Source organism: Zonotrichia leucophrys, chromosome 3 (assembly GCF_028769735.1).
Source record: "Zonotrichia leucophrys gambelii isolate GWCS_2022_RI chromosome 3, RI_Zleu_2.0, whole genome shotgun sequence".
Lineage (NCBI taxonomy): Eukaryota > Metazoa > Chordata > Aves > Passeriformes > Passerellidae > Zonotrichia > Zonotrichia leucophrys.
This window is the reverse complement of record NC_088172.1, coordinates 98610637-98637417: the sequence shown is the minus strand read 5'-3', so window position 1 is coordinate 98637417 and position 26781 is coordinate 98610637. Positions and strand designations below refer to the sequence as shown.

Genomic DNA, 26781 nt, shown 5'->3' with positions numbered 1-26781 from the left:
ACCAAGTCCAAGAAAAATAACAAAAAAAATAAAACGTGCCTCGGGCAGGGATGCTCCATTGACTGCGTACGCGAGGAGCTAAAAGGCATCTGTAGGACGGTCCGAGTGAGGCACAGGGACGGCAGGGGCTCGCAGGTCAGGCTAGGGGAGGCTCTGCTGTGACCTTGCCCGGTGGTTTCCACCCGCGCTGCCGATCCAGGGCGAACCGCGCTCCGTGTGCCCCTGCCCTCCGAGGGGCCCCGAAACCCGCGCGTTCCCGGTTTCGGGGGACTCCCGGGGACTCCCACGGACCTCGTATTGTCACAGCCCCGCTGAGTGCCGAGCCCCGGGCGCTCTGACCTCCCTCATGGAGCTCCGGGCCGGCAGCCCCGGCGGGGGCAGGAGGTGGGCCGGCCCCTCCCGGGGGTGGGCGGCGGGCGGGGCGCGGCGGCTCCTCCTCGCCGGGCCGGGGTTAGTTTCGGAGCGGAGCCGGGGGAGGAGGAGGTGGCGGCGGCGGGAGAGCGGCTCCCGGTGGGAACAAAGCGGAGCCTGGGCCGAGCCGGGTGCCTCCCGCAACAGGTCGTCCCAGCGGCAGCAGCGCAGCCCCTCCGCCCCTCGGGCCGCCGCTCCCCGCTCCGGGTGGCGGGGCCGGCACCGGCCGCCCCCATGCGGTTCGGCTCCAAGATGATGCCGGTGAGTCCCGGGCCGCGGCGAGCGGAAAGTTGGAGCGGGGCAGCGGGAGGGAAAATGGATCCTGCGGCCGTGGAGGGGGGCGGGAGGCGACTCTCCTTCCCTCCGGCGTTCCCTGCCCGCCTTCCCCCGCTTGGTCCGGGCTCCGCGGCCGCGCAGGGGCTTCCCCTCCCCCTCCCAGGTTTTCCTTTTCTTCCTCTTTCACGCCGGGATCAACTTGTTAGACGGGCCCGCTGGAGCCGGGCCAGGCCGGGGGGCCCCGGCGGCGGCGCGGGGTGGAGGGGGGCCCGCAGCGCCCGGGGCTTCTCCTTCGGCCGCTGCTGGGGGATACGGCTGGGATGAGGCTTCCCCGCCCTCCCGCGGGCTAGTGGGCACTTCGCCCGGATCCTGCTTTCTTCTTCTGTTTCTGTTCGCTTGGTTGAGTGTTTTGGTTTTTTTTTTTAATATTATTTTTAATAGTACGAAGTTCTTAAAGTTGTTTTGAGCCGTGCAGTTTCTGGGGGGTTTGGGAGGCTTTGCCGTGCAGTGCCCGGGCTGCCGGAGGAGGAAGATGGAGCCCGCGTTGTTTGCGGTGCGGAGCTCTCGGGGCAGGTATTCCCCACCTCCCCGACAGTTTCGGGAGCTCTTGGCGGCGGTGTGTGCTAAACCTGCCCGGCTCTGGGAGGTGTCTCTGTTCTAACACTTTCAAAGGGCACACGGAGCACCGCCTCCTCTAAGGAGTTTTACCATGAATTTTAAAACTGCTCCGTTTTTGTCAGTTGCAGTTTTCCTTAGTTTCCAGCGCAATACATGCGAAAGCGGTGACGTTAAAATAGTTTCCTTTGAAGGTACACCTGCCACTAAATCCCTGGGTTTAGTGGCAGGATGCCCCGTGAAATCCATATTCTGTTGTTCTGGTAGACTAGAGTATGTACAGAAAATCCTGACGAGCTTAATACCTATTTAGTCCGAGCTGAGGATGCTTTCAAGTGTTCTCTCTGCCATCCTCCCCCGGGCGGTGTGGCCTGTCTTACCGAGTAGCTTTGCACGCATAGGTGGTTCTTTCAACAGCATTCTTGTATTAAAGATTATTTCTAGTTTAACTCTTCAAGGAACTGACTGAAGCAATCAAAGGAGCTGTAGTGAAAGGTGAAACTGGGAATCCGTGCTGGAAGGATGTGGGTGTTTCAGGCAGGCTTGTTTTGCTATAGGTGTGAGGTTCTTCCTCTGCAATTAGGAGGAAATAATGAGCGATAATTTGATCTCGCAGAACACTAGAGAAGGCTGGGTGACGATTGCTCTAGCTAATGAGGGAGGAACAGACACAAAATGAGCCCAACTAGATTAAATAGCCACTGTGTTGTCTGTCAACAGTGGTGTTGTCTGCCTGTAAAAACTTAGAAAAACAAGCAGTAAATATAACAAGGTGTTGATTCAATCCATGTCAAAACTGAGCTAGGTAAGCGCCCTCGTATATCAGTGAAATCTTCAAGAGATGCTGTTGCTGGTGAGTTCCTCGTCACTGAGTTCAAATAAAGGAGAAAACAAACAGGCGCAGCCTTATCCCATCAGCATTCGCAGGTGACAAGTTCCAGAGTATGCATTGCCCCGGTGGCTGCGACTTCTCTTTGGCTGATGACTCAACTCATTACGGATTCTGGTTTTTAACACGTAAATAAAGGGGTGAATACGGCCTTTTCACGTTGTGTTTACTGCGAATAATGAAAGGATTGTGAGGGTTGATAAGTGGCTTAAGGAATAAAAATGTAAGTATTTTGAGTATTAGGACTTTTAATTCAGCTTAAAAAGCTTTTCTCCAGATTTCCTCATTGTTTTTTAGGTAATAATAAAAAAAACCTCTCATTTATTTTTTCAGATAAAAAAAGTTTGAGATGGGCAGAGAAGGAGGGTTGGAAAAAGAGAGGGAACAGGACATGAGGGCTCTTTTATTTGTTCAGTAGTGCAGTGTTCATAACTTCAGTATCTTTTTCTTCATTGTTTGTATGAGAAGTAGTAGGCTGGCCCTAAACCATCTACAAAATGTTTTGTTTCTTAAAAGTTTAAGATGTCTCCTTCTTTTCCCCACCCTACAAATAAAATAATCTATATATGATTTTTAACTCTCAGCTCCAAGTCCATCTCCTGTGCTCCAGAAGAGAGCGTGGGCAAAGGATTAAACAACACAGTTTGTTCCCCAAGTGGGAAATACAGGCAACGTGAGCCCAGCCAGGAATTCACCTCTGAGCAGCTGCCAGGGAAAAGCTGGGAAATTGCTGTAGCAGCACAACTACTCATGCTCTTGGGAGACTACCCTGAAATAGGAATGTTTTCCTTGTGGTAATGACAGATAGAGCTCAACTGCTGCTGTAACCATATGTGAGGGCAGTGGGACTGAAATTCTGCACGCGGCTGTGCTAAGAAGTAATTTGTGTGTAGCTCTACTGATGAAGGTAATAACAGGGTTAATGCTGGCAAGCTGTGAGAGGTTGTCTCACCTTTCATCTGTGAAGGCTTGTGGGAGTGTGACTGGTACTGTTAAGCAGTGAAAAGGAGCTGGAAACACTTTCTAAAATAGCATATTTTTCCACAGCATAATTGGTATCTCTCCTTTTATTTTACATTATTACCCTAAAAGGAGTATGTATTGAGAAATAATTTGGGTCATTATGCATGCTGGATAAATGTTTGGGTTTTTTTTTTTTTTCTGTCAGAATGTGGGATGTGGTAGATTGAGCTACCCTTTAATACCCAGAGAATTTAATGAATAATTTTTCAATTTGAATTATGTGCATTGGTTCCTGGGGGCCTCTTGAAACTGGGATGGATCCAGACTCAGAGCTGTATTGTTAGGGACTAACTTGGCAAACTGGAGAGCACTTTAATTCCTTTGTAAGTTTTGCCTTCTGTCATCACAAATGACTGAAATGTCTGACATCCAGGTTCTTGATAACCATGTGTTCTTTTCTAATCAAGTTAAACTTTCAAGTGTAACTTGAAAGCTGCAACTTTGATACCCCAAGGAGTAGTGCTTTCCTTCTGAAGTCTAGCATCTTGTCCAAGAGATCTTCATGGAGTTGCCACATCCAGTGAGCGCTTCAAGTACATATTTTCACTGCAGAATGCTCACTAGTTTGTGGATATCTCTACATTTCACCTTTAAAAAACCCTGATTTAAAAATTAAAGCTGTTTTGCACTAATTGGAGCTGCTGTATGGATTCTGAGTTAGTGAGGTAGTCTGTCTCTGGGAATTTTTGTAGGAGGCACTTCTCTGGTAGTTTAACTAAAGAACTTTTAGCAGAAGTGAATCTCTTGTGCTTTGTAATATAAGCCGCTGTAAGTTTATAAACAAACTGACCCCCAGCAGAGTTTATGAGAGGAATAAGTGAGCTGTAGGATCTCAGTGCTGTTCCTGTGGTCTTTTAATTATTTATCTCTGATCAGGTTTATCAGTCATTAACACTGTTTTCCTTGGCCCCTTTCGTGGATTTCAGTGCAGGAATGGGGTTTCAGACTGAGAGCTCTTCAAAGAGTATGCTGCAAATCTTCATCTAATTGGAGGATTTAGTTTATTAAGTGTTCTTTTAACTGAATATCCACTTAATGTTAATAATTTAAAAGTTTTAATGCTATATTCAAACACTTTAATGTGGTACTCAGTGTTTAAGTTTTCTGTCTAGAATGCTAAATAAAGCTTAGGTGAGTGTTTTGCTGGGCTGTCTTAGCTCTTAACTTCTCAAACCTCTTGGACTTCCCTTACAGACTCTGACCTGTTGTTATGCAAAATAGAAAACACTGCCTTGAGGTTCCCAGAGTGCTCTTTTTCTTTTTCCCCTCCCTTTGCTTCACGCTGTTACAACAAGATATTTTTTACTTTTTTTTTTCTGTTCAGTGAATAATTGTTTAATTGTTCCAGGAGTAGTTTTAAATGCATTTATTTTCTCTATGTAGTTTTTTGGTATCATAGCACTCTACCTGCAATTTGTGTTATATTACACAGCAGTGTGTTAATATCTTTGTTTCTTTGTGTGGCTTTTATCAGACATGGGGGAAGGGCAATATTACAAATTCATACCAGATCAAGCTGTGGTGACCATGGGAATAGTTAATGATGCCTCTTCTGATCTGTTGAACAGTTCAGGGGCTGTGTGCCTCGTGGGGCTCTTGCATTTACACTTTTGAGAGCTAATATGCTGTCATGAAGTTTGGGATGGATGGATAAATCACAGAATTTTGTTTTGTCTTCTTCCTAGTGTTGTCAGAAGGGATCTCTGCTTTTTTGGTGAGCAGATCTGCTTTGTGGCATTAATTTACATGCAAGTCAGTTGGACTTTAAAAAGGCAGGTATAAAGGTTATTTCCACAGAACAAACTAGTGGCGTGGCAGTGTGCCTAGCATTCCTTTCAAATTATTGATGGAGAAACTCTTGAAAGTGCTCTGTTTGTCTGGCCCTGTCCTTGTCAGCAGCCTGCCTTGGGGACTGCTCTCTCCCTCTGTGTGTGTTATGGAGTTGGTTTAATTACTGCACAGTCGTGCCTTGCTGCCACACAGCCTCCCTGGTGGAACCCTGACAAGATGGGCTCAGGCTGCCTGCCATGGCTTGGTGGCACAGCTGGAAAAGGACTTCTTGCCTCCTTGTCCTTCCTTCCCACTGAACAAAGGAACAGCCAAGATCCTCTTAATGTCTGGGCTTGTGAAATGTGAGAGGTACTCAGTGCTCTGGGAACTGGAGGATGCTCCTATTCAGGAGGTAACGAGCAGATAAATCTTCTCTTTGCTCTCAGTTTTATTATCTTGAGGCCTGGTTTCTGTCAGCTTAGTCACTTGTGAGTCAGGCAAAGTCTTTTTGATGTTCAGTTCCCAAACAGTGGGATGATACTGTGAGTAAAGGTCACCAGAAATCCTGGACATCACGTGAAGTGTGCTTAATTATCTTAGTCACTACTGCTTTACTGGTTTAGAGGTTTCAGACTTGTCTGTGGAACATGAAAGACCTGAAGTGTTGTTTAAAACAGTGTTGGATAACTTGCTGCAGTTTGGGATAAATGTTCAAGGAGAGGGAGCAGTGAGCTGGGACAGAACAGCAACTGTGACTGACGTGTTAAAGGGCACAAAGTTGTCTTCTGCCGTTGCTGTTTGCATTTAGTCAATCATTAATGTTCAGGATCTTGCTGCTGCTGTTTAGGGTTAGTCATGCACTTGTACTCATGGGGTGTTTCACCAGAGGGATGGGATAACATGGATGTTGACCCCACTGGTGTTTTAAGGATGAACCCTTTGGGTTTTGTTTCTGTGGTGTTAATACCAAGAAGTTTTTTGCTGAGCTGGTAGTGTAGTTTCTGTACAAATTGATTCTCTACTGCTGTGATGTTTCCTGGTCTTAATCTGATATGGACCTTTGATAGATGGCTGTGTGCAGTGCCCTACCTTTTACTGGTGTTTATTTTAAAGCGGAAGATTAGGGGAAAACTTAGTACATTTGTCTAGCGTTTTGCATTGTTTTAAAACCCTTTTCATGTGTTTATTTAATGCTTATGCAAAGTAAAGCATAGACACTTTAAAATCAAGCTTGTACTGCAGTTATCACTTGTTTTCTTGATAATAAAATTGATTCCTTTATCTGCAGTGTACCTGGGTGATAATATGCAAACTCCTGTAAAAACATGGACATGTTCCCACAGAATTGACAAGAAGATGACTTTAAAGGTTCTGACATTATTGAGTTATTCTGTATCAAACATTTGATCTGTAAAATGCAAACTGCTGTGGATCATAACTGAATAAAGTGAGCAGAAGCTGCAGGGAGGTTGAGCCATTTGTTAGAGGTCATGCAGTGAGCTCAGCCTGGGATGTGGAGGAGCTGTAGAGTCAAACCAAGTGGGACATTGTGGTGCAGCTGAAATACAGGTCTGTCATATCCAACATCAGCATTTAAATGATTTGTAGGGTTAATCACAAATGGGGAGAGAACTCTGGTGGTAATTCATTGCGTTCCACACTTGAGAATGGGCCCTGAAAGAGATGCTTCACAAATCCTTTAAAATACATAAAATAAATATTCCGCTTTCACTGTTTAAGATGCATCTTGGATAAGAAGCAGTGTGTGGGATTCGTTTTGGTTTTTTGTTAAATAAGTTAGATTTTCCTTGTAATTTGATACTTCTATTTTGTGAAACTTAACTACTTAGGGAGTAATTTAGATCTAAGTCTAGATTACTGGTTTTCCTCCATTTCATTAGGGTGTTAAATCCCATTGTTTATTTCAATTGAAAGCTAAGGAAGAGTCTCTGGAATTGTGTATTTTTCTTATTTAATTTTCCTTCTGTTATAAGAGTAAAAATATATATTTTTTAATGTATTTGGGCTGTGTTCTGCACCAAACCAGAGCAGCTCCAGTGCAGCAGCAGCCTGTGAGTGTGAACAAGGAGTTGGAAGGCTCCATGTAAGTGCTGCTGTGGTTTATCCTTCTTGCTGTGGTTTATCCTTCTTGCATTCTCAAGGTGTTGAAGGCTTCACCTTCTACAAGGTGACTGTCGCTTTCCTGAATTTCAGTAGCCACAAGCCTCTTCAGCAAGACACAGGAATCTCACCCTCCTATTCCTTGGTTTTGCTGAACAAAGCTGAAGTTGCGCAACTTGGCTGGGCTAGCAAATAATATGAATTCAGAGGAGGGCTTTTACTCCCTGTAGCTGGGTCTCTTGCTCAGCTGTTTTTGTAATACCTGTGCACAGTTTTAACTTGCTAATTTCCCTGCTGCCTGAGTGGTGGCTTGTCTAGTGCACTTTCTCCTTTTTCTTTTTTTAGGAGTGTGCACACACCTTTTTCACTCTGCTCTCTGTGTTTGCTGTGCTGAATGCAGAATCTTACCTAGGTCAGTATCTGAATCACACAGAGCAGTGATTTGTGCAGGGATAGAATGTAAGAGAATAGTGCAGAAGGCAATCTCACACCTGAGGAGTTGCAGCTGTACCAATCACCAAAGATTGGGAACAGGCCTGCCCTTAACAGGGCACAGCTGTGTCCAATAATGATGAGTGCTACAAAAGAGTGGGTGAGCTGGGTGAGGAGAGAGTTGGAGTTTGTTGGCTGTGCTGTGAAGGGGAAGGAGTCAGTGCTGTGAGGAGCTGCCAGTGAGAACTCACCAAGAAGGTATGGGACTTTTGAAATAAGGTGACAGTAGTGATTGTTAGCTTCTGCCTGATTTCTCCAGACAAGTGAAACCCTTTCCTGCTGTCTTTGGATATCCTAAGCCAGGGAAGACCCCCAGAAGGATGGCATTCTTAGAATTTGTTAGAGCTGCTCTGGTCTCAGCTGTAGTACAACTGTGTGTCTCTCAACATGAATTAAGTGTTCAGGAGAAGCTGACACAGCAGGGAATATCTGAATTCTGACTGTAGTGGAGTGAGGGAGGTGTCACTGAGTTGTGAAAGGCAGAGTGCAAGGGACCAGGCAAAATGAACCAAATCCCCCAGGAGAATGGCAGGGAGCTCTCCTGTGAAATACCAAGGTGACAAAGGGACTCTGCCATGGCTCATGTCCAGGCTGTGTTTCTGAAGTGTTGCTGTCCTGTCGTGCTGCTGTGTGGCCTCTCCAGGCTGCATCTTCCAGCCGTTTGAGAACAGATTCTGCTGCAAGGGAAGGTCTGTGCAGGGAAGCCGTGGGCACAGCACTCTGTGCTTCTTGCCTCTGCACTCTTGTCCCTCTGTGCTGTCCTTAGGTCCTGCCCACAAGGCCCTTCTCAGAGTGATTTACCAGTGTTGCAGAAAAACATTGTTATTTAGGCTACTTTTCTTGCAAATAGTATTTAGCGCTGTTGGCTGAGAGAAGGTTTTCTACCTCCAGGGAAGCTGAATGAGCAGCCAAGTAGTACCAGGCTGAAAGGGACAACTTCTGAAGCTCTTGAAGCGAGAGGAGCCTGGCATAATATGAATGTTATTTGTTTAAACTCTGCTCTGTTTAATTCATTTAAAATAGGTGTGACATCACCTAAGCAACCACCATTCTGTGCATCACTGTGTTGTTTACTGTCATGACTTTGGTGACAACCTGCAAAGCCAAAAGCCACCCAGCAAGCTCTGCTGCCTTGCCCTGCTGAACTGTTGTCCCTTCACTTCTCAGTTGTGTCTGCACAGAGCCTGCTATTGCCTGGAGAGAGCTGTGGGGAGTGAAAGCACTTAAATAAAACTTGTCAGACAGTGATCAGCTCTACAATCTGCCACCCTTCTGCAGTGTCTGGTGGAGTGCCTGAATGTTTGGGATACAAATTAAAATGTGTAGAGCTCCACAGGAGCAAAGGTTGGATCAAGCAGGTTGCTTGGGCTCATGGGCTGACTGAAGGGATCAAGATTTCTCCTTCCCAGTTCTGCTGGAGTTTTACATATCCTGTTACTGTAAAGTGCTTGGCTGAGACTGTCTGGCCATTTATCATTTCTGCTGTTGGACTAGCCCCACTGATCCCTTTTAACCTGCAAAATAACAACAAAGATCCATCTGTTGTGTTGCAAATGCTCAGTGTGTCCTCTGTGCCAACCGAATGGCTGCTGCCTTAGTTACTCATGACTTGTGTGTTGCAGCCCAGAAGAAGTAGGACAAAACTCCTCCTTTATGGCTTTGAATAATAATAATAATAATAAAATCCGCTGTTGTCACATAGGTGTGATCACCAAGCATTTGGTGCTGGCCATCTTTGGCATGGCTGGTGGCTGTGTTGGTTGTCTGCAGTGTGGTGTGTCCTGGATGTGCCAAGTGAAGGTCATTGCCATGCAGCAGGGGTGTGTACCCACCCAGAGCTGCTGGTGAGCTGGGAAGGGCTGCCCTTCTGCAAAGGTGTGGTGTGACATTGCACCTAATGAATTTAATAGTAGGATGCTGCTCAAATGGATGGTCTTGTTCCTTTGGTTTCCATCCACACCCAAAGCCACGTGGCTTTTGTAGCCTCCCCTTGAATTTAGTAAGGATTTGAGTGATGGTTTGTAGCAAATAAAGGCAAAAAGGAGCTAAAAACTTCCATGATGGAGGTGATTTGTCATGGGGCTGTGCAATCAGAAATAATGTGGGTTTGGGAGGGTTGTGGTGTCCCTCAGCTCTCCATTGAGCAGCAGTCAGCTGATGCCTATCCTTTTCCTGCCCTTATGGTATTTTCAGGGAATGCCCCAACAAAGCAGGAATGAAACATCTGACTCCATGTTCTCAGAAGGTTAATTTATTACTTTATAGTACTATATTATATTAAAGAATGCTATACTAAATTATACTAAAGAATACAGAAAGGATACTTACTGAATGCTAAAAAGATAATAATGAAAACTCATGACTCTTTTCAGAGTGTTGACACAGCTTGGCCCCAATTGGCCAAAGAGTCAAAACAACTCACACCAGAAATCCAATGAAGCAATCACCTGTGGGTAAACAATCTCCAAACACATTCCACATGTGAACACAACACAGGAGAAACAAATGAGATAAGAATTGTTTTCCTTTATCTCTGAGGCTTCTCAGCTTCCCAGGAGAAAATCCTGGGTGAAGGGATTTTTTCAGAGAATGTGAATGCCACACTCTCCCTTTAGAGGTGGTAATACAGGGGAATTTCTGCACCATCTTTGTGTGTTGTCACTCATTTCAAGGATTAAATTGGAAAACATAAAATAACAAAAACATAGCATTTACTCTGGTGATATTTAGAAGATGGAGCAAGGAAACCTCTACATTGTAATAGCAAATATGTAGGAAGACAGAGCAGATTTGGAAAGTGATAAATAGACACACTGTTGTGCTCTGTGGTCTGAAATTGCTAGTTTGGGTTGGTTTGGTCTGTTTTTTGCTTGTCCTGCAGGTAGATGGCTGAAGAGCACATTCTGGAATTGGAGCATAAAGGAGATGTCAGCCCAGGCTGTGATGTGCTAAAATGCTTTTGAATTTACCATTGTAGTAATGCATTTTAGGGTACCAGACTGCTCAGCTTGCATCACAGAACAGCCCAGTGTGTCCTGTGACTTTTCCTGCACTGGAATTAATCTGTGTGGTTAAATATGCCATTGTTTCAGCTGCCAGGAATGGTGTGTCCTCTGACCTACCTGTGTGTGTCATGAGTGTTTTGGTTTGGAGTGTTTTATGGAGGTAGGACACAGGTTTTGACAGCTGTTTTCCTGGAGGAGTGACTAATACAATGTGTTTTCAGCAGTGTTTGGCACAGAGCTCTGTGAAGTTGCTGGGTTTGGAGTAAATGAGTGTTCTGTGCTTTTTTTTTTTTCCTGACTTGCTACATGATTTGTTTTGTCTTGCTGTTACATCACAAATCTTCTGCTCTCTTGTTCTTTTCTTTTTTTAATACCATTTTAGATACATTGACTCACAAAAAAAGAAATTCCTCTCCTCTGCTTCCATACCCTGCCCTCCCCCATGGGTGCTCCCACCAGCGCAGCCCCCTGGTGTCAGTAAATAGAATTTAAGTTATAAATGTGCTTGATGTATGGGTAGACACTTGCTGTATGATAAATGTGACTTTGCCTTGTGTGTTCTGGTGGGCTGAGGTGGAGCTGCTTCCTGGTGTGAATGCTGATTGTCTTTTTATTGGTAGATTATTACAAATTGGCTGGAAAAGCAGAAAAGGAGAGTTTTTAAACCCAGGAAGAGTTGGTGTCTTAGGCAGTAGGAGGTGTGGTGTGGGTGGGAAAGGTGCCAGATCCTGCGATAGCCTGTGTTGTTTAGGTGTAGGTGGTGTTAAAAATGCTTTTATCCCTGATGCATATCTATTTTTGCTTTTCTTCAGGAAGAGTCTTGTACAAAATCTTTTTTTATTACCAGGAAAAACACTGGGCTTTCTTTTCATTGTGAGAAAGTACCTGCATTTTAAAGGACTGTCTTGAGATTTGCAATTCTCCCAAATCCCCACAGGGAGCATTTACTGTGGCCCCTTTTTGGCCTCTGGCCATGTAGGAGGCTGAAGGAACCATAACACTTATTCCCAATGAGGGGAAGCTCAATTACAGCAAGAGCAGCCTACTTTCTTTTTTATTTTTCTTTATGAAGTTATTACTGCCTTTTTTTTCTTTTGTACAAAGACTTCCTCTGAGTTTGACGTAAGTACGGAAAATTGAGATGATTCAGGCTTAAGCTTGAGTTCATAACCCCACTCATTATGCTTGGATGTTGCTTTGGCTTTAGGATCATTGGGAACAGCCCATGTTTTGGTGCTGAAGAATGGGAAGAGGAGCAACTGGAACCCCCCTGTGATTATGTTGGATGAGTCGGACTGCTCCCCTTTGCTGTAGTACATATCTGTTGTAAGAATTACGTGGTATAATTTTTTTATCTGCCTGAAAATAACATTAATTTCATTCTGCTTGTGTACGAAGTGTTTATAACTTGGTGCTGAATGCAGAAGATGAGGCAGAGTCTGCCTGAAGGGACAAACCTCCAAAGATCCAGTTCTCCTTTGCCAGCTCCAGGAGGAGGAGGAGCAAGCTGCAAGTAGGACACCAAGAGTACAAGCCCAAACACCACGTGTGGGCTTGCTGTTCTGACAGCCAGCTTGCAGGAGTTGATGGTAAAATGTCCAGCAGTGCACAAGTGGTGTCTGCAAGGATCCATGAGGAAGGATTTGGGGAGAAAGGGAAAGAGTATTTTGGGGTGGAAGGGAATGTGTTGAAGGAGAGGAGCTGCACAGATGGCAGTGACAGGGATCTGTGAACGTGCTGCTGTGTGGTGTAATGTGAAGAATATATGCAGGGTTTGTTTACTCTGGATTTCTGCAGTTGTGTAACTGCTTTGGTGCAAATTCAAGTGGATCCAGGTATTGAGCAGAATGAGCTGTGGATGATTGGTGTTGGCGAATGTGGGTGCTCAGTAAAAGGCTGTGGTTTCCTACACATGTTACTGAAACCAATGTATTTTATATATCTTACAGGCCAATTTGTTTGGTTTTTATCCTTGTATTGGGTTTGTATAGCCAGGTTTTGGTGGGGGAGGGCTACATGGGTGGCTTCTGTGAGAAACTTCCAGAAGCTTCCTCCATGTCCAGCAGAGGCAATTCCAGCCAGCCTCCAAGATGGACCCACTGCTGGCCAAGGCTGAACCAGTCAGAAATAGTGGCAGCACCTCTGGGATAACATATTTAGGAAGAAGCAAAAAAAAAAAAAAAAAAAAATTGTGCAGATGTCATTATGGCTGGAGAAGAGCAGAGGGAGAGTATGTGAGAGGAGCAACTCTGCAAACACCAAGATTGGCTGAGGAGGAGAAGGTGCTCCAGGCACTGGAAGTGAGATTCCCTGGCAGCCTGTGGCGAAGACTGTGCTGAGGCAGCTGTGCCCCTGCAGCTCCTGGAGGTCTATGGGGATGCAGAGATCCACCTGCAGCCCATGGAGGAGACTCCCACTGGAGCAGGGGCATGAAGAAGAGGCTCTGAAGGGGCTCTGAACCTGTGGGAGGCCCATGGTGGAAGAGGCTCCTAGAGGAGACGTTCAGACCTGTGGAGAGAGGAGCCTATGCTGGAGCAGGTTTCCTGGCAGGACCTGTGGGGGACTCACTGGGGCAGGCTGTGCCTCTGAGGCACTGAGCTCTGGAAGAGTGACCAACCTTGTAGCAGTTTGTGGAGAACTCTTACTTGGGGTGGTGGACTAACACTGGAGAAGTTCATGGAGAACTTTATCCCGTGGGAGGGACCCTCACTGTGGCAGGGAAGGACTCCTCTCCCTGAGCAGCAGCAGGAACAGCCTGTGATGAACTGACCACAGTCCTATTCCTGTCTCCCTTCACTGCTGGGGGAAAAGAGCTAAAGCTGGAAGGGTGGCAGAAAGGTCTTATTGTACTTCTTATTTTCCTCCTCTGAGTTTTCTAATCATAAATTCATTTAATATCTCTGTTTTGAATCTGTTTTGCCTGTGACATTATTTGGGGGGTGATCTCCAGCTCCTTATCTCAGTGTATGAATCCTTCATTATATTTTGTCTCCTTCATTCATTTGCAGAGGGGAGTGATAGAGAGGCTTTGGTGGGAGCCTGGCATCCAGCCAGGGTCAACCCACTACAAACTTTCAGATATTTTTTTCCCTACTAAATGCTGATTTTGCAATAGATCCTTGCAGTTTAAAATTTTGGGTGGTTTTAAAAGCCTCCTTTGAGATTTTCTTGCCTTGTGTGATACATGGTAGCTCAGCCAAGGAATGGGGAGTTAGGTTGCTCCTGTGCTGAGTGTTCATCCAAAATACTGAGCTTTATTTGCATAGACCTTTCTGATGTCTGGCTTGTGGGAGGACTTTTGCTTTCTTGTGTATGAAAATGCCTGAAGAAAAATGTCAAGCTGGAAAACGTAACTTGGGTTCAAAGTAAAAGTCTTTGTTTGGAAAGCTCTGAAAGACTGGGTGCATAATGCTTAGCTGAAAGAAAGGGGGATGTAGGTCAGGAATCCTGTGTTTACCAGTCCTGATAGACTTCACAAAATCAAAATTGCTAATCTAAGATAATGATTTTCTACAAGATTTGGCAGGAAAATTGTTATTGCATATTCCTCATTAGTAAGTCTGAACTGCAGTGCCGAGCTCTGTTGTTGAGGTTGCAGCCCATGAAGTAGAATGAGAGCAAACATCCATCCATTAATTTCAGACAGTAACAATACTTGGCCAGAACTTGGGGCTGTTTCCCTTGCAGCTCTTCAGATTCCCATCATGATGATTCAGATGCCTGATAGAGATGTAATGTGGCATTTGTGCTACAGCCTTTGCCCAGTTGAGCTAGCATATACCATAAGCAGATGGCTTTCATTCTGTTCTCTCTACACTAAGGATAACAGGGAGGAGGAAAAAAAGGAAGGGGAAAGCTTTCTCTTTGAGGAATGGAAAAATGAGCTGAAAGCAGCAAAATGCACACATATCTATGTTGTATTTTAAGTCCTGGAAAAAATTGACATTTTTGCTAAAGATAAAATACAAATGCATAACAAACTTATTGTTTAAGTAAGTTTGTTATTTAAATAATACCATGCCATTGAGAGTAAAAGCTCAGTCTTGTTTTCTGCCGTGATACAATGAGAAGGGAAAAGGGCTGTGCTTTATATAGACTGGGAATAATCTGAACAATCCCATGGTGCTTCCTACTGTACTCCACCTACCTTGCATCATAACTTCCTTTCCCATATTTATGGCCCAAAGCCAGTGCAGAATAAACAGAGTGGAGTGTGAGGAGATGGCAAGAGCTGAACTCTCCGTGTTTGGGTGTGGCTGGAGGCAAGAACTAAACTTTACTCTGCATTTCTCTTATTGAAGAGGATCAGGGATAGCAGGCATCCCATGTGCCCGTGTTCTAGTAAGTCTATTATTATCTTTGCTTACCTTAATCTTTTGCTTACCTTAATCTTTAGGGAGGATGTTGCCTGTGGAAGGACGGTTTTCAGGGTCTGGGGAAGTTCATGCAGAAGAATGACTGAATTACTCTGTTGTTGTGGTATGGTTTGCACTGAATGGAGAGCTGTAACTGTGCACCAGCTCTGACTGCTGCTTCTCACAACAGGAAAATGTGCTGTTGTGCAGGCTGTCTTCTGTTGTTTAGAAAGTTGCATCAAGTCAGCAAAAATATCTGTTTTAACCACTGATTTCTCTGTAGCCATCTGGGAAGGTGCAGCATCACTGCTCCCACTAGGTAAGATGCAAGACTTTTAAATTTAAAACTCTGTGTGTGGAGGGGTTTTGTATTTATCAGGGAAGGCTTAGTAGTAGTTTAAACTGTGGGTAAAAGCAGTTATTTCTCTCACCTGTACTTGAAATGTGATAGTTAATCTATTCTAAAATTTTTTGTTGCTAGTTTTTCAGTGAACTAAAACTAGCTTCTAAAATTACATTTTAGTTCAGGATTTAAATTCATAGGAAAGGATGTAAATTCATTGAAAAGACCTAAAAGAACGACTTGTAATGCCTCCTTAAAAATGACAGCTGAGAAAATTTGTTATGCAAGCTAAAACCATTATTTAGCTGTGTTATGGAAATAAAAAAATCTTGAACACAGGTAATGAGTGCTTGAAGGGATTAGGTTTCAGTCTGAAATGCAGCTAATAAAGAATGTGCTACAGAATGATGTTATTAGCTCTGATGCAGAGTAACAAAATGAATCAAATTTTCCAGAGGCAGTTTGCTTGTTTGGCTATCAAATAATGGGATTGGCTCTGCTGTTTTCTCCTTGTGTGCCTCAGTTTCCCTGCCTGTAAAGTAGGAAACTGCTTGCTTGTGTCATGACTTCCTGCTCATAAAGTGCTTTGAAGCTGAAGAATACTGTGTGAATAGATGCCATGGTTTGTGTTGTACAGTGCGTGCTGTGCAGGAAGCCTCCATAAAGTTAGGAATCCAGACAATAGTGAAAAACAGGGTTATTTTTTTTAATATATTCTATTCTTGAATATCTTTTATTAGGGGCTGAGTTTTGCTGATGGTTGCTTGTTGCTGACATTTTGTGATCAGAATTAAGATTCTTTCTAGATATGTGAGGAGGGGGGAAATGTGTCCCTTTTAACTCAGGTAGTTTCAGGAATTAATTAAGTGTATTTTAATTTACATCTTGCCCCATATAAGAGTGTTCTTCTGAATATTTGAAACCTGAATACTTGAATGCTATTAGTGTATGAATTAGAAAGTATCCAATTTAGCACCCTTTTAATTCCAAAGATGTGACATCAGCTTTATAATAACTAAGGAATAAGAGAAGTCTGATCCTTGCAGAAACACCATCAAAGCTGAAAAGTGAATTGCATTTCTATTCCCCCCACTTTAATCAATAATTGAGGCCTTCTGATCTAAGGAGAAGAGTGATTCAAGGCCTTTGATGTGTAATGATATCTTGTTAGATGGATGGGAATTATAAGACTTGTGTTTGCTCAGGTTAGTTTTTGGAAATGGTTTCTTCTGGATTTGGATGTTTAAAAAAATTACTTTGTTTTTAATTTTTGTTTTGTGTGGCAACCAAGCAGGAGCCAGAATAGAGTGTGGTCATTGGCTAGCTCTGTTAAAGTGCTAGGCTTTCTTAAATATTTTACTTTCAGTTGAAAATGCATTTGCAGATGTTGAGACCTTTTGTATTTAATATAGTTGTAATTGTATGAAATGTTGTATAATTGTATGAAATAGAATAATATAGGTGTATAATTGTATGAAATGATCTAGTTGATGAGCTCAGCAATGAATGGGTCAGATTTTCAGGCAAAGGTAAGGCTGCTTGATGTGCAGGAGAGAGATGGAGGATTATAAAATGGCCCTTGATTTTCTTTAATTGATGCCCTCTTCTATCCTTCTTTTGGTTGCTTTTCTTACTAAGCTCCCTTCCTGTTCCTGGGTGTGTTACAATCCTGACTTAGTGGCTGTAGTTGGAGTTCATTCATAAATAAATTAAAGCAAAATGATACATTTTGTGCTGGGGGTGCTCAAATTGTACTGCACATTTCAAAAATTCACACCAATGTGAATTTTTGAAATATTTGTGACTTGTGGTATTCATATGCCCTCTAAACAAAGAAAAACTATGAAACAAGCAGAGAAGAAAGAAAACACAATTCTTATCTTGCTTGCTGTACGTATGTTGTGCTAAAGTGAAATGCAATATAAAAATTGTTTACCCAAAGTAATGATGTTTTATTCCCTTGGCCTATCAGGGTCATGAAAGTGTATAAGTCACAGGACAGTCACGAAAAAATCAGAAATAAACGCAATTCTGTGCAGTTGTAAACACAAGTGCATAGCAAATTCAGTTTAAATCAAATGTACATAGTGTAGTATAATAAAGTAATTCATTAACCTTCTAATAATAAAGTTAGATCCATAATTCTCTCTCCCATTTGTCAGAGTCGCTTTTGATTTACAGTATTTGTGACTGAGGTGTCAGGCTTTTTTGGGATATGAAGTCCTTTATGTTCAGTGCTCTGCTTTTCCATCCAGCTGTTTGGAAGTCAAGCACTGCAGTGATTCCTTAAAAAATTCTCCCCTGCTTCAGCTCGTGTGACCTTGGGCTTCCTCTGGTGTCCTTGGTGCAGCCGATCGAAACTGCCTCATTTGGTGGCTCCATAACTGCAAACTTCTATTTTCTAAGCTGGAGCAGAGTCAGCTGGAATTTCTGATGTGATTTTAAAAGGAATTGCTTCAGTAGATGCACAACACCCCTGGTTTCTCCCAACACCCCTGGCTTCTCCCCAGTATGCCAAAGTACTGCAGTGCTTTTCTATTTTAAAGCTTTTCAGTACCTATAGTGAGCCTGGTTTTGGGCTGGGAAAAGAAGGATAATCTTTTAGTTTAGACCTTAATTTAGGGATCTGAGTCAAAAATGCTTGGTGTGTGTGCTGGGAATTCATAAAACTCAGTTTTTGTAAGGGAGAGAAAAACCCTCATCCAAGGCTATATGGAGTTATCAGATGTTTCAGTAGTTGCTTTCATGCTATCTTTAAAAAAATAGAAAGTCTGATTGAAATTTGTCTTCCTTGTTTTTTTTTTTTTAATCAAGTGCTTCATTTATGCCTAGTTTGAAACTGAATTTTTTGCATGTTGGTTTTTTTCCCTCTGAAATTGCTGCGTGTTTGTATACAACTGTCTTAACATCTTCAGTTTCGGGGAGGAGTGAGAAACTGTTTAATGTAAGGATTCCAGTTTATCAACAAAGCGTCCGGAGAGCACTCATTTCCTTTGTTTCTTGTTGCCACACAGCAGTAAAACAGTGATACAAACTAACTGCTGGGGTGGGTAATGAATGTCACGGTTGAACCATTCCCAAGGGAAGCAGGAATGAGTCCTGGGGATCCCAGTTTGGGGTGGTGCCAGCCCCAGCAGCCACCGAGGGCGATGAGCAGCACTGAGAAATCGCAGCAGGCGTTTGGTTCACATCAGCTTCTTCATCTTTCCCTTCTTCACCTCTCTGGGAAGAGGCATCTCTGTGATGGGTGCTCTCTGGTCAGCTTGCCCTAAGCTCCAGGGTACCCCAGGAGGCCCTGCAGGTGAGCAGGCAGTGTTGGTGACAAATGTGACGCCATTTGGTGCAAGTATAGAACAACTACTTACAGAACTTGATCATCTCAGCATTGCCCCTGGAGCTGAAGGGAAGCAGGATGAGATAACATCAGTATCATAACATTTTAGTTGCTTTAGACTCATAGGACTTGAAGGTATGTTTTGTTAGGGAATTTGCAGTTTGGTTGCTTTTCCTTTCCTTGGTTTCTAGAGTATATGGGCTAGAGGTGATGCAGACACTCCCAAGTCCCAGAAATGGCCACACAGCAGGTCTGGGTGCTCTTGGCTTAATGTATTAGTAATTATCCTGAGCATTGTGGATGGAAATGGCAACTCGTGATCCTTCCTGTGTAGTGTCTGTATTGCTAAATCCCAAGGATTAACAACTGGATATAGATGGGCACACTGAAGAGTGAACAGCCCAGCTAGGGTCAAATTAGGTCTGCTTTGTGTATAATGCCATGGTTTGTATAATTTTCTCTTAATTCCCATCTGTGAGCTCATCTTTTAAATTAACAAATGTTGCAGACACACAGCCTGTGCCATTTCTGAATGGCATTCCTGTTCTGAATATAAGGTTGTACAGCATTAAATGTGAAAAGTTGAAATGTTTTACACACCTGTATAAACTGCTGTAAATCTATTTGGGAACTTCTTTTTTATTTTATACTCTTCTGCCCCAGTAATTGTGGTTAAGAGATATTCTTACCTGGCTGCACTGACATCCTTCACTGCCAGGCTCGTCTAGGGGAGTGAGAAACACTGTAACATGTTCTGTGACAAAAGATTGAAGCCAAGTGTCAGAGTTCCTGCTTGGAAAGCTTTGTCCCTTAATTTAGGTCACTACCTCCTTGTGCTGTCGACAGCAGAACCCATTGTGCTCATCTTCACTATATAGTAAGTGTGTGGTAAACTTACCACACTCTTACCTACCTCCACATTCTCTTTCCTAATTTCACTCCTTACAAGCTCCAAGTTTGGCTTTTTGTTTGGTTTTTCTTGTTGATTTCTTGGGTTTTTTTCCCCTCCCATAAAGTGCCAAGGAAATGGGTGGGTAATGTAGCCATCAGGCAGTTTTGAGCTCGCTTTCAGCTTTTTCCTCTCTGTGAATATTTGTAGAAGGTGTTCAGAATAGATCAGAAACCTTTGTCTTGGGGAGCTGGGCAAAACCAGTGGTCAGAAATTGTGTTCTTGGTGTAGTGCCAGGGCTCAGAAAACACTGTTTGCACTGCCAGGAGTGGGACAAATACCTGCAGTCTGTGTAACAAGATGTGCAGAGTCTGGAGTGCTTTTGTCAAAGCTTTTAAAAGAGTAAAGGCCATCTCTCATAGGGTTGAAGGGGATCTTGGCACTCAGAATAGCCCTGGAAAGGCTTTGGAGACATCAGGAATGTGCATGTGCATGGTTGTACTCCCTGAGAGTCTCCAACAGCAGATTACTAAAGCTGTGAAACAGATGGGGCTGAATTTCTCTTTGCAAAGGCATTAAAAATCTCTTAATTCCATAGTATTTACACAAAATCACAAAAATAATGCATGTAGTAATGGTTTTGTTACTTTTAGAAAATGATGATTTAAATTCACTTAGAAGGATATTTATACCTCTCTCCTCTTGTTTGATTTGGCCTCCTTTTCCTCCTCTTTGACCTTTTGAACTCTTGCTCCTAAGGATGTATATCCCCTTCACCCTTTAGAAATGAGGACAGACAAGGATTTGTCTTTTCTTGAGAAAGCACCTTTTCCATCTGTATGAAAAATCCTGAATTGTATAGGTTGCTGTTCCAAATGCTTAGTGGAGCAATTGCTTTCTGGATATATTTGATTTTTTTGCCTTGCTGGGGGCCATGTGAGTAACAGCCAGTTGAGACTGAAGTTGAGAATTGGTCTCAAGAGAACTGACATTAATTTTTAGCTGGCAGCTAAACTTTGATAGCAGTTTAATATTAATAGCATGTAGTGAGATGGTGCTCAGAGGCAGTAATCATCAATGTTGTCTATCAGATATGGCCACTGCCTTTTTAGAGTGCTTGTTTAGTAGTTGTGGCAGGAAAGACACAAGCCAGAACATCTGTGTGCTGTGTATAAACAGCAAAACCAAAGATAAGGAGCCTTCTCCAGCTGTGAAGAGGAAGCCAAGTAAAATATCCTTAATTTCTTGGGAATAGGGTTTGGGGGGTAACCTTGTTTTCAGGCTGAGACTAAGAGCCCAGCAAGTTGACTTGTGTTTTTAGGAACTTTTCTATGAAATGTGCTACAGAAATGCAGATTGTGTTTCCACTTTACTACCTATGTGGAAAACTCTGGTGGTTTTTTATACCAGATGTAATTACCATTGTTTTTCACTCCTGCTGAACTCCAGAGTTGACTGTTTCTCCTGTTGTGGCAAATGATTGCAGGGTACACACACAGGTAGTAAAGTGAGAGGAGTTCTGACACATCACCTGAAGAGGGAAGGAAGGAGCACCAGGTCCACATTTAAAACTGAGTAATCTTCTGACACTGTTGAGTCAGGGACAGATGAAATGACCCCATGGTTTAGAAGGTGAAAAAGAGAGACTTTATTAAGAGGTGGCATCCTTTTATAACCAGGATTGCTGAGGTGGAACCTGACTGGTCTCAAAGTAAAACTTTTCACACTATTGGTGAACCATGAATAGCCCACTCTGAAGGTACTTACCTATAAACAACATGAACAGAAAGAGAGATAATAATTGTTTTAATTCTTCCTCTCTAAGTTTCCCAGGCCTGAAGCCTGGGAGAATTCTCTTTGACCGAACTGAGAATCTCCACAATCCTCCAGCAATGTAATTTAGTTGAGCAGATTACTTTTGCAGGTCTCTTTTGCTTATAGCTTAAAGAAATTCGGGGTTGTTTAGAAAATTGTACCCACTGTAGTTGATAAGATGTTATCTGTGTGGGAAAGAATGCATTTACAGCAGGCTGGGACTCCAAGGTGCAGCCTGCCTTTGTGTTGGAAAGTAACCACGTGCTGTTTCTTTGTCTCCTGCAGATGTTTCTGACCGTGTACCTCAGTAACAACGAGCAGCACTTCACCGAGGTGCCAGTGACCCCCGAGACAACCTGCAGGGATGTGGTGGAGCTGTGCAAGGAGCCTGGGGAGAGCGAGTGCCACCTGGCTGAGGTGTGGTGTGGCTCAGGTAGGTCAGGCTGGCAGCTGCTGAGCTGCTGGGCCTTCTCTGCTCATGACAAGGTGGCACATGGACAGATGTGGAAAGATGTGATTCTGTCCCAGAGAGTTCCTGCATTGCCATTTCATTGGTTTCTTCATCACACTGGCTGCGTGGTAACCCACCTGCAAGAAGGCTCACATGTGCAAAACTGAGTGAAAAGCAAAAGGGAGCTTGAACATGGAGATGTTTCTGTCTGTGCAGCCCTTCAGTGACTCAGATGAGTCTGAGGGGTGTGAGAGAGTATTTTTCTCTTCCTCCTCCTCCCTACAGTGGGATCCTAGCAGCCTTTATGGGGATTTTGAAGTACTAGGTATTGGTAGTTCTGTGACTAGTTCAAAATAATTTCTTTAACCCCACAGCCATCTTCACGTGCAGTGGTAACATAAAACTTCCTTTTTCTGATGGCACCTTCAGTGTTACCAATTGCATTGAGTGTGTTAGCAGTAGTAATGGGAGTTCCCTGGTGTGAAGTGCTCTAAAGAAACCGAGTGACAGGGAGGATGGAGAAGCTACGTCTGGCTGTCCTTTCAAGCCTGTGGAAAAGGGGTTTGTGCATGTCACTCATTGTCACTTTTTTTCTTTTTCTATGTTCTTCTGATCTTGAGAGTTCAGATCTCCCAAATTTGCTGTGCTCCATTGGAACTGGAGAATATATGAACAAAAAACCTCCTTAAAATATTACTAATGTCTCATGGCTTAAATGGGAAAGGACACTGGACTATCTCCTGTCTCCATGGTACTCACTGGGTACTGGGAGCCATCCAGAGGCATAAGATAGATAAATCCCTGGCAGGATTTTGAGTAATGAAAAATAATTATGTCTAAGCCAACCTTTTTGAGATGTTTCAACAAGATTATAAAAGAGTCAGATGATAAGGGCTTATATTTCTGTCTTCCTCTGCTGTTATCTCAGGCTCACATCTGTTAAAAGAAGTCTTTGGTGAGATGGATGTTTGTTTAATGCTATGAGATACCTGAGTTGTCTCTTGATATTTACTTGCTTCTGACAGAGATGTGATGTTTCTAATATTTCTAAGTTAAAAAAATGGAGCAGAATTTTTTTTCTTCTCCTTAGAAATAAAGCTTTGCTTCATCAATGATAATAAAATAAAATCAACAATTCATCATGGGAAGAGATCTTCTAGGAATGTATTTTAACTGTACATCTTTGTCTGAATCAACACAATACTGAAGTCTACAGTGAAAGAGAAGTAAAATAAAGGTTTAGGTAAAACTACTGAATTTATAGTTAGCCTGAATGCCCACACCCTGTGAAAGAGCACAAGTGGTTGTGGTGAGGGACAGGGTTCTCCTGTTGGTACTGAAGTTGGGCTGTGTCAGAGTGGGCAGCTCCTCTCATGTTTCCTGAATCTGGATTCTTGCTTGGCTTTTAGATGGTGATGTAGCATTTGCTATACAGGGCAGTGAGATTGTCCTGAAATCAAAGGACAGCACCTACAGCAAGAGGCAAGTGAAGTCTGCCCGTACTTAGGGCCCAAATGTTCTGCTTAAGCTGAAAAATGAACTTTAAATAAATTATGTGATATTTTATTTATACTATCAAATGATCAGCCTTTCTGAGGCTGGAGGTGTAAGAAAATAAGCTGGATACAGAAACAAAGTGAAACAGAATTTTTTTCTGAGATGAGTCTTTGCAGAGACATCATGAGACACACAAGAACAGATATCTAAGACAAAAAATATTTTGTCAGTTTTTACAGTGAAAACCTTGACAAGATCATTGAGCCCAGCCTTTGCCCAAGCATCACCATGCCAACTAGACCATGGCACTAAGTGCTATGTCCCTCTGTCTCAGGATGGTGATTCCACCACCTCCCTGGGAAGACTCTTCAAATGCTTAACCACCCTTCAAGTGCAGAAATTCTTCCTGGTGTCCAACATTAATCTTTCCTGGTGCAGTTTAGGGCTGTTTCCTCTTGTTGTGTTACTTGTTACCTGGGAGAAGAGACCAACCCCCACCTGGCTGCAAGGTGCTTTCAGGGAAGGAGGTCAAGGAGGTGTAAGAAAATAATCTGGATACAGAAACATAAAGTGAAACAGAATTTTTCTGAGATGAGTCTTTGCAGAGATGTCATAAGACACACATAAATGTTGCTTGGATGGCTGTTGTTATGAGACAAAAAGTTTCATCCATTTTTACAGTGAAAACCTTGACAAGGTCATTGAGCCCAGCCTTTGCGTGAATGCCGCCATGCCAATTAGACCATGGCACTAAGTGTGATGTCCAGCTGCTGTCTGAACATCTCCAGGGATGGTGACTCGACCACCTCCCTGGGAAGCCTGTTCAAATGCTTAACCAACCTTCAAGTGAAGAAATTCTTCCTGGTGTCCAACCTTAACCTCCCCTGGTGCAGTTTGAGGCTGTTTCCTCTTGTGTCACTTGTTACCTGGGAGAAGAGGCTGACCCCACCTGGCTGCAGGCTCCTTTCAGGGAATTGTAGAGAGTGATAAAGTCTCCCCTGAGTCTTTTCCCCATGCTGAACAACCTCAGTTGCTCCTCATCAGGCTCATGCTCCTGCCCCAGCTCCATGGCCTTGCTCTCTCCAGCACCTCCATGTTCTTCTTGCAGTGATGGCCCAGAACTGGACCCAGCTCTCAAGGTCTGGCCTCAGCAGTGCTGAGCACAGGAGCACAATCCCTGCCCTGCTCCTGCTGCCCTCATCATTGCTGACACAGGCCAGAGTGTCAGTGGCCTGCTTGGACACCCTGGCTCCTGTTCAGCTGCTGCTGACCAGCACCCCCAGGTCCTTTTCCAGCCCCTCTGCCCCCAGCCAGGAGCTCTGTTTGGGGTCGTTGTAACCCAAGGGCTGGGCTCCGCAGCTGGCCTTGCTGGAGTTCCAAATACAGTTCCCAGTTGTACTTGTTAACAGAAATGCAGTTATGTCAATAGCATTAAAAGATTTGAGTACTGCATTCATGCATGTTGCTTTGGATAAAATGTGTCTTGAGCATCTGTGTAGCATCCAGCAACAAGCATTTGCAAGATGTTTTCATGTATATTTTGGAATTTTTTTTGGCAAGGGGAGGGAGAGAAATACTTTAAGCTTTTTGCTAATCTCATTTTCAATGTCAGCAAAGTTTTCCATCTTGTTCTGCCAGGATTAGCCACGATTTCTGTTTTGTTTGCGTATTACACTGAACAAATTGAACTGCTTTAAAACAAACATGGTGCAGGACAGCTGACCTGTGGGGGTAGAAACAAGAGATTTGTGTTGGAAAACGACTTCTCAGACTTCAATTACTGGGATCCTTCTTACATCACTTGTTTCTTTCTTCTTCTGACACTTGCTCAGGAATTTTAGCTTCTGCTGTCAGACCTTATTAAGCCTACTTTGAAAGATTGCTGCAACTGTGCTGGAGGCACTTTGCTCCCTGAAGGGGACAAGTTTACTACTCTCCCTGTCCTCCTAGTTTTGCCTGAAATTTGGTGACTATCAAGGCAAAATTTCTTGACCTTCCTATTATTATCAGAATTCTGTTAGTTACCTTGCCTACTGTGGAAAGCAACCAAAAGGAGTCCATGTATAAAGATCTCCTTTTTTTTCTCTCTATGAGACAGATAGGAAAAAAAAAAACCAAACTGATTGTCCATTCTTCTTGAGCTTTCCAAATGTACATTTGTTTGGTATTTGAAAATCTCTTTGACCTTCCTTTGAAGCCAGTGAGTGGTATTGACAGAATCCTTTTGTAAAGGGCATCTCCCTTGATTATAGAGTTTCTGCTGAAGTATTGCTGAGCTGCTAGAAATCTGCCTCATAAGCCTGCTGTATAGCCTTTAAGACAAAAATCTGCCAGTGGTGCTGTTGATTTTTTGTTGTTGTTGTTGTTGTGGTTTTTTTCCCTTTTTTTCCTTGAATTAAGGTTTAGCAGATGAGGAATGTTTTCTGCTGTCTAGACAAGTAACCGCCAAGAGACGGCTTTTTCTGTAACAGTGACCTACTTGCTTATTCTGTAAAGCTAATCTCTTCTGACAGTCACTCCAGAAATTCTCCTTCCTAGATTGCTTGAGCACAGCTGCAGCATTTTCATTTAAAGAAACACTTTTCTGTTGAAAAGAGCTTTCCACATACTGCAAACATGTTAGCAGCTCCTTTTCTAAGGGAACTGAAAACATTTATACTTTACGCCAACAATTTTTCCTGCTGAAAAGATGATTTCATATTAAGACAGTGACTTTTTGAAAGACTTTATTGAATATGAATGAACTACTCTGATTTCTTTTTTCTATCTTTCCCCTCCCCTAGCTTAAAAAAAATGAAAGGAAACTGCCAGCAAAAGCAACGTCAGGAAAAATGAAACTGGTGCAGAAATGGTGGTGTTTAATTTCATTCTTTGTCTGCTTGTCTTATTTCTCAGGCCAGGAACAATATCTTCTGCTTGTCTGGCATCCAGCACAAATGGCTCTAACATGACCATGAGCCCCAATGCTGTTAGAAAATACATCCTGGCTATATAAATACACTACTGTGATATATTGACCACACTGTTGCCATCACATTTAAAATAGGCAGAAAAATTGATGGTAAAATGTCTAGAATAACAAAAGAAACTGCTTTTATGTAAAGATTTGGAGACCAATAAGTAGTTATATTCTGGCTGGGAGTGCCTGGTTGTGATACATGTAAATTTTTAAAGAATGGTAATAACAGAAAGGGAGGAGTAATGGTAGATTTAGATTCACACTGGGTTTTTCTATTATCAAAAGGCAGCAAGTAAGGCTTAAAAATTACTTAAATGACTGAATCCTGAGCTTGGGGATAAAAGAACTTCTTTTCTGAAAAGAAATTCAATGGAATTTGTGCATGTAACTTTTTCATCACAGTTATTTGAAAGGAAATGGCAAGTTCTTACTGGGCTCACTTTTCACTGTCTGATCCTTTTTTTACTTTGAGCTGTGAGTCCAAAGTAGTTCAGCTTTTCAAGGTTTATCAGAAATAGGCCTTTCAAAATGCATCT

General features: G+C 43.1%; 1 protein-coding gene across 4 annotated transcripts in view; it reads left to right on the top strand.

Moving 5' to 3' along the window:
* Positions 1 to 479: 479 nt before the first annotated feature.
* Positions 480 to 26781, top strand: part of TP53BP2 (tumor protein p53 binding protein 2) — a 56125-nt gene continuing 29823 nt past the window's right edge. For 2 of the 4 annotated variants that reach the window (XM_064709463.1, XM_064709462.1), the window contains exons 1-2: positions 480 to 672; positions 21624 to 21771. In XM_064709463.1, coding sequence (XP_064565533.1) covers positions 646 to 672; positions 21624 to 21771 — 175 coding nt within the window. In that variant the 5' untranslated portion in view covers positions 480 to 645. Of the gene's footprint in view, positions 673 to 7722; positions 7796 to 14854; positions 14944 to 21623; positions 21772 to 26781 lie in introns of those variants that run through there. The other 2 variants (XM_064709464.1, XM_064709465.1) reach the window with 2 other exon arrangements.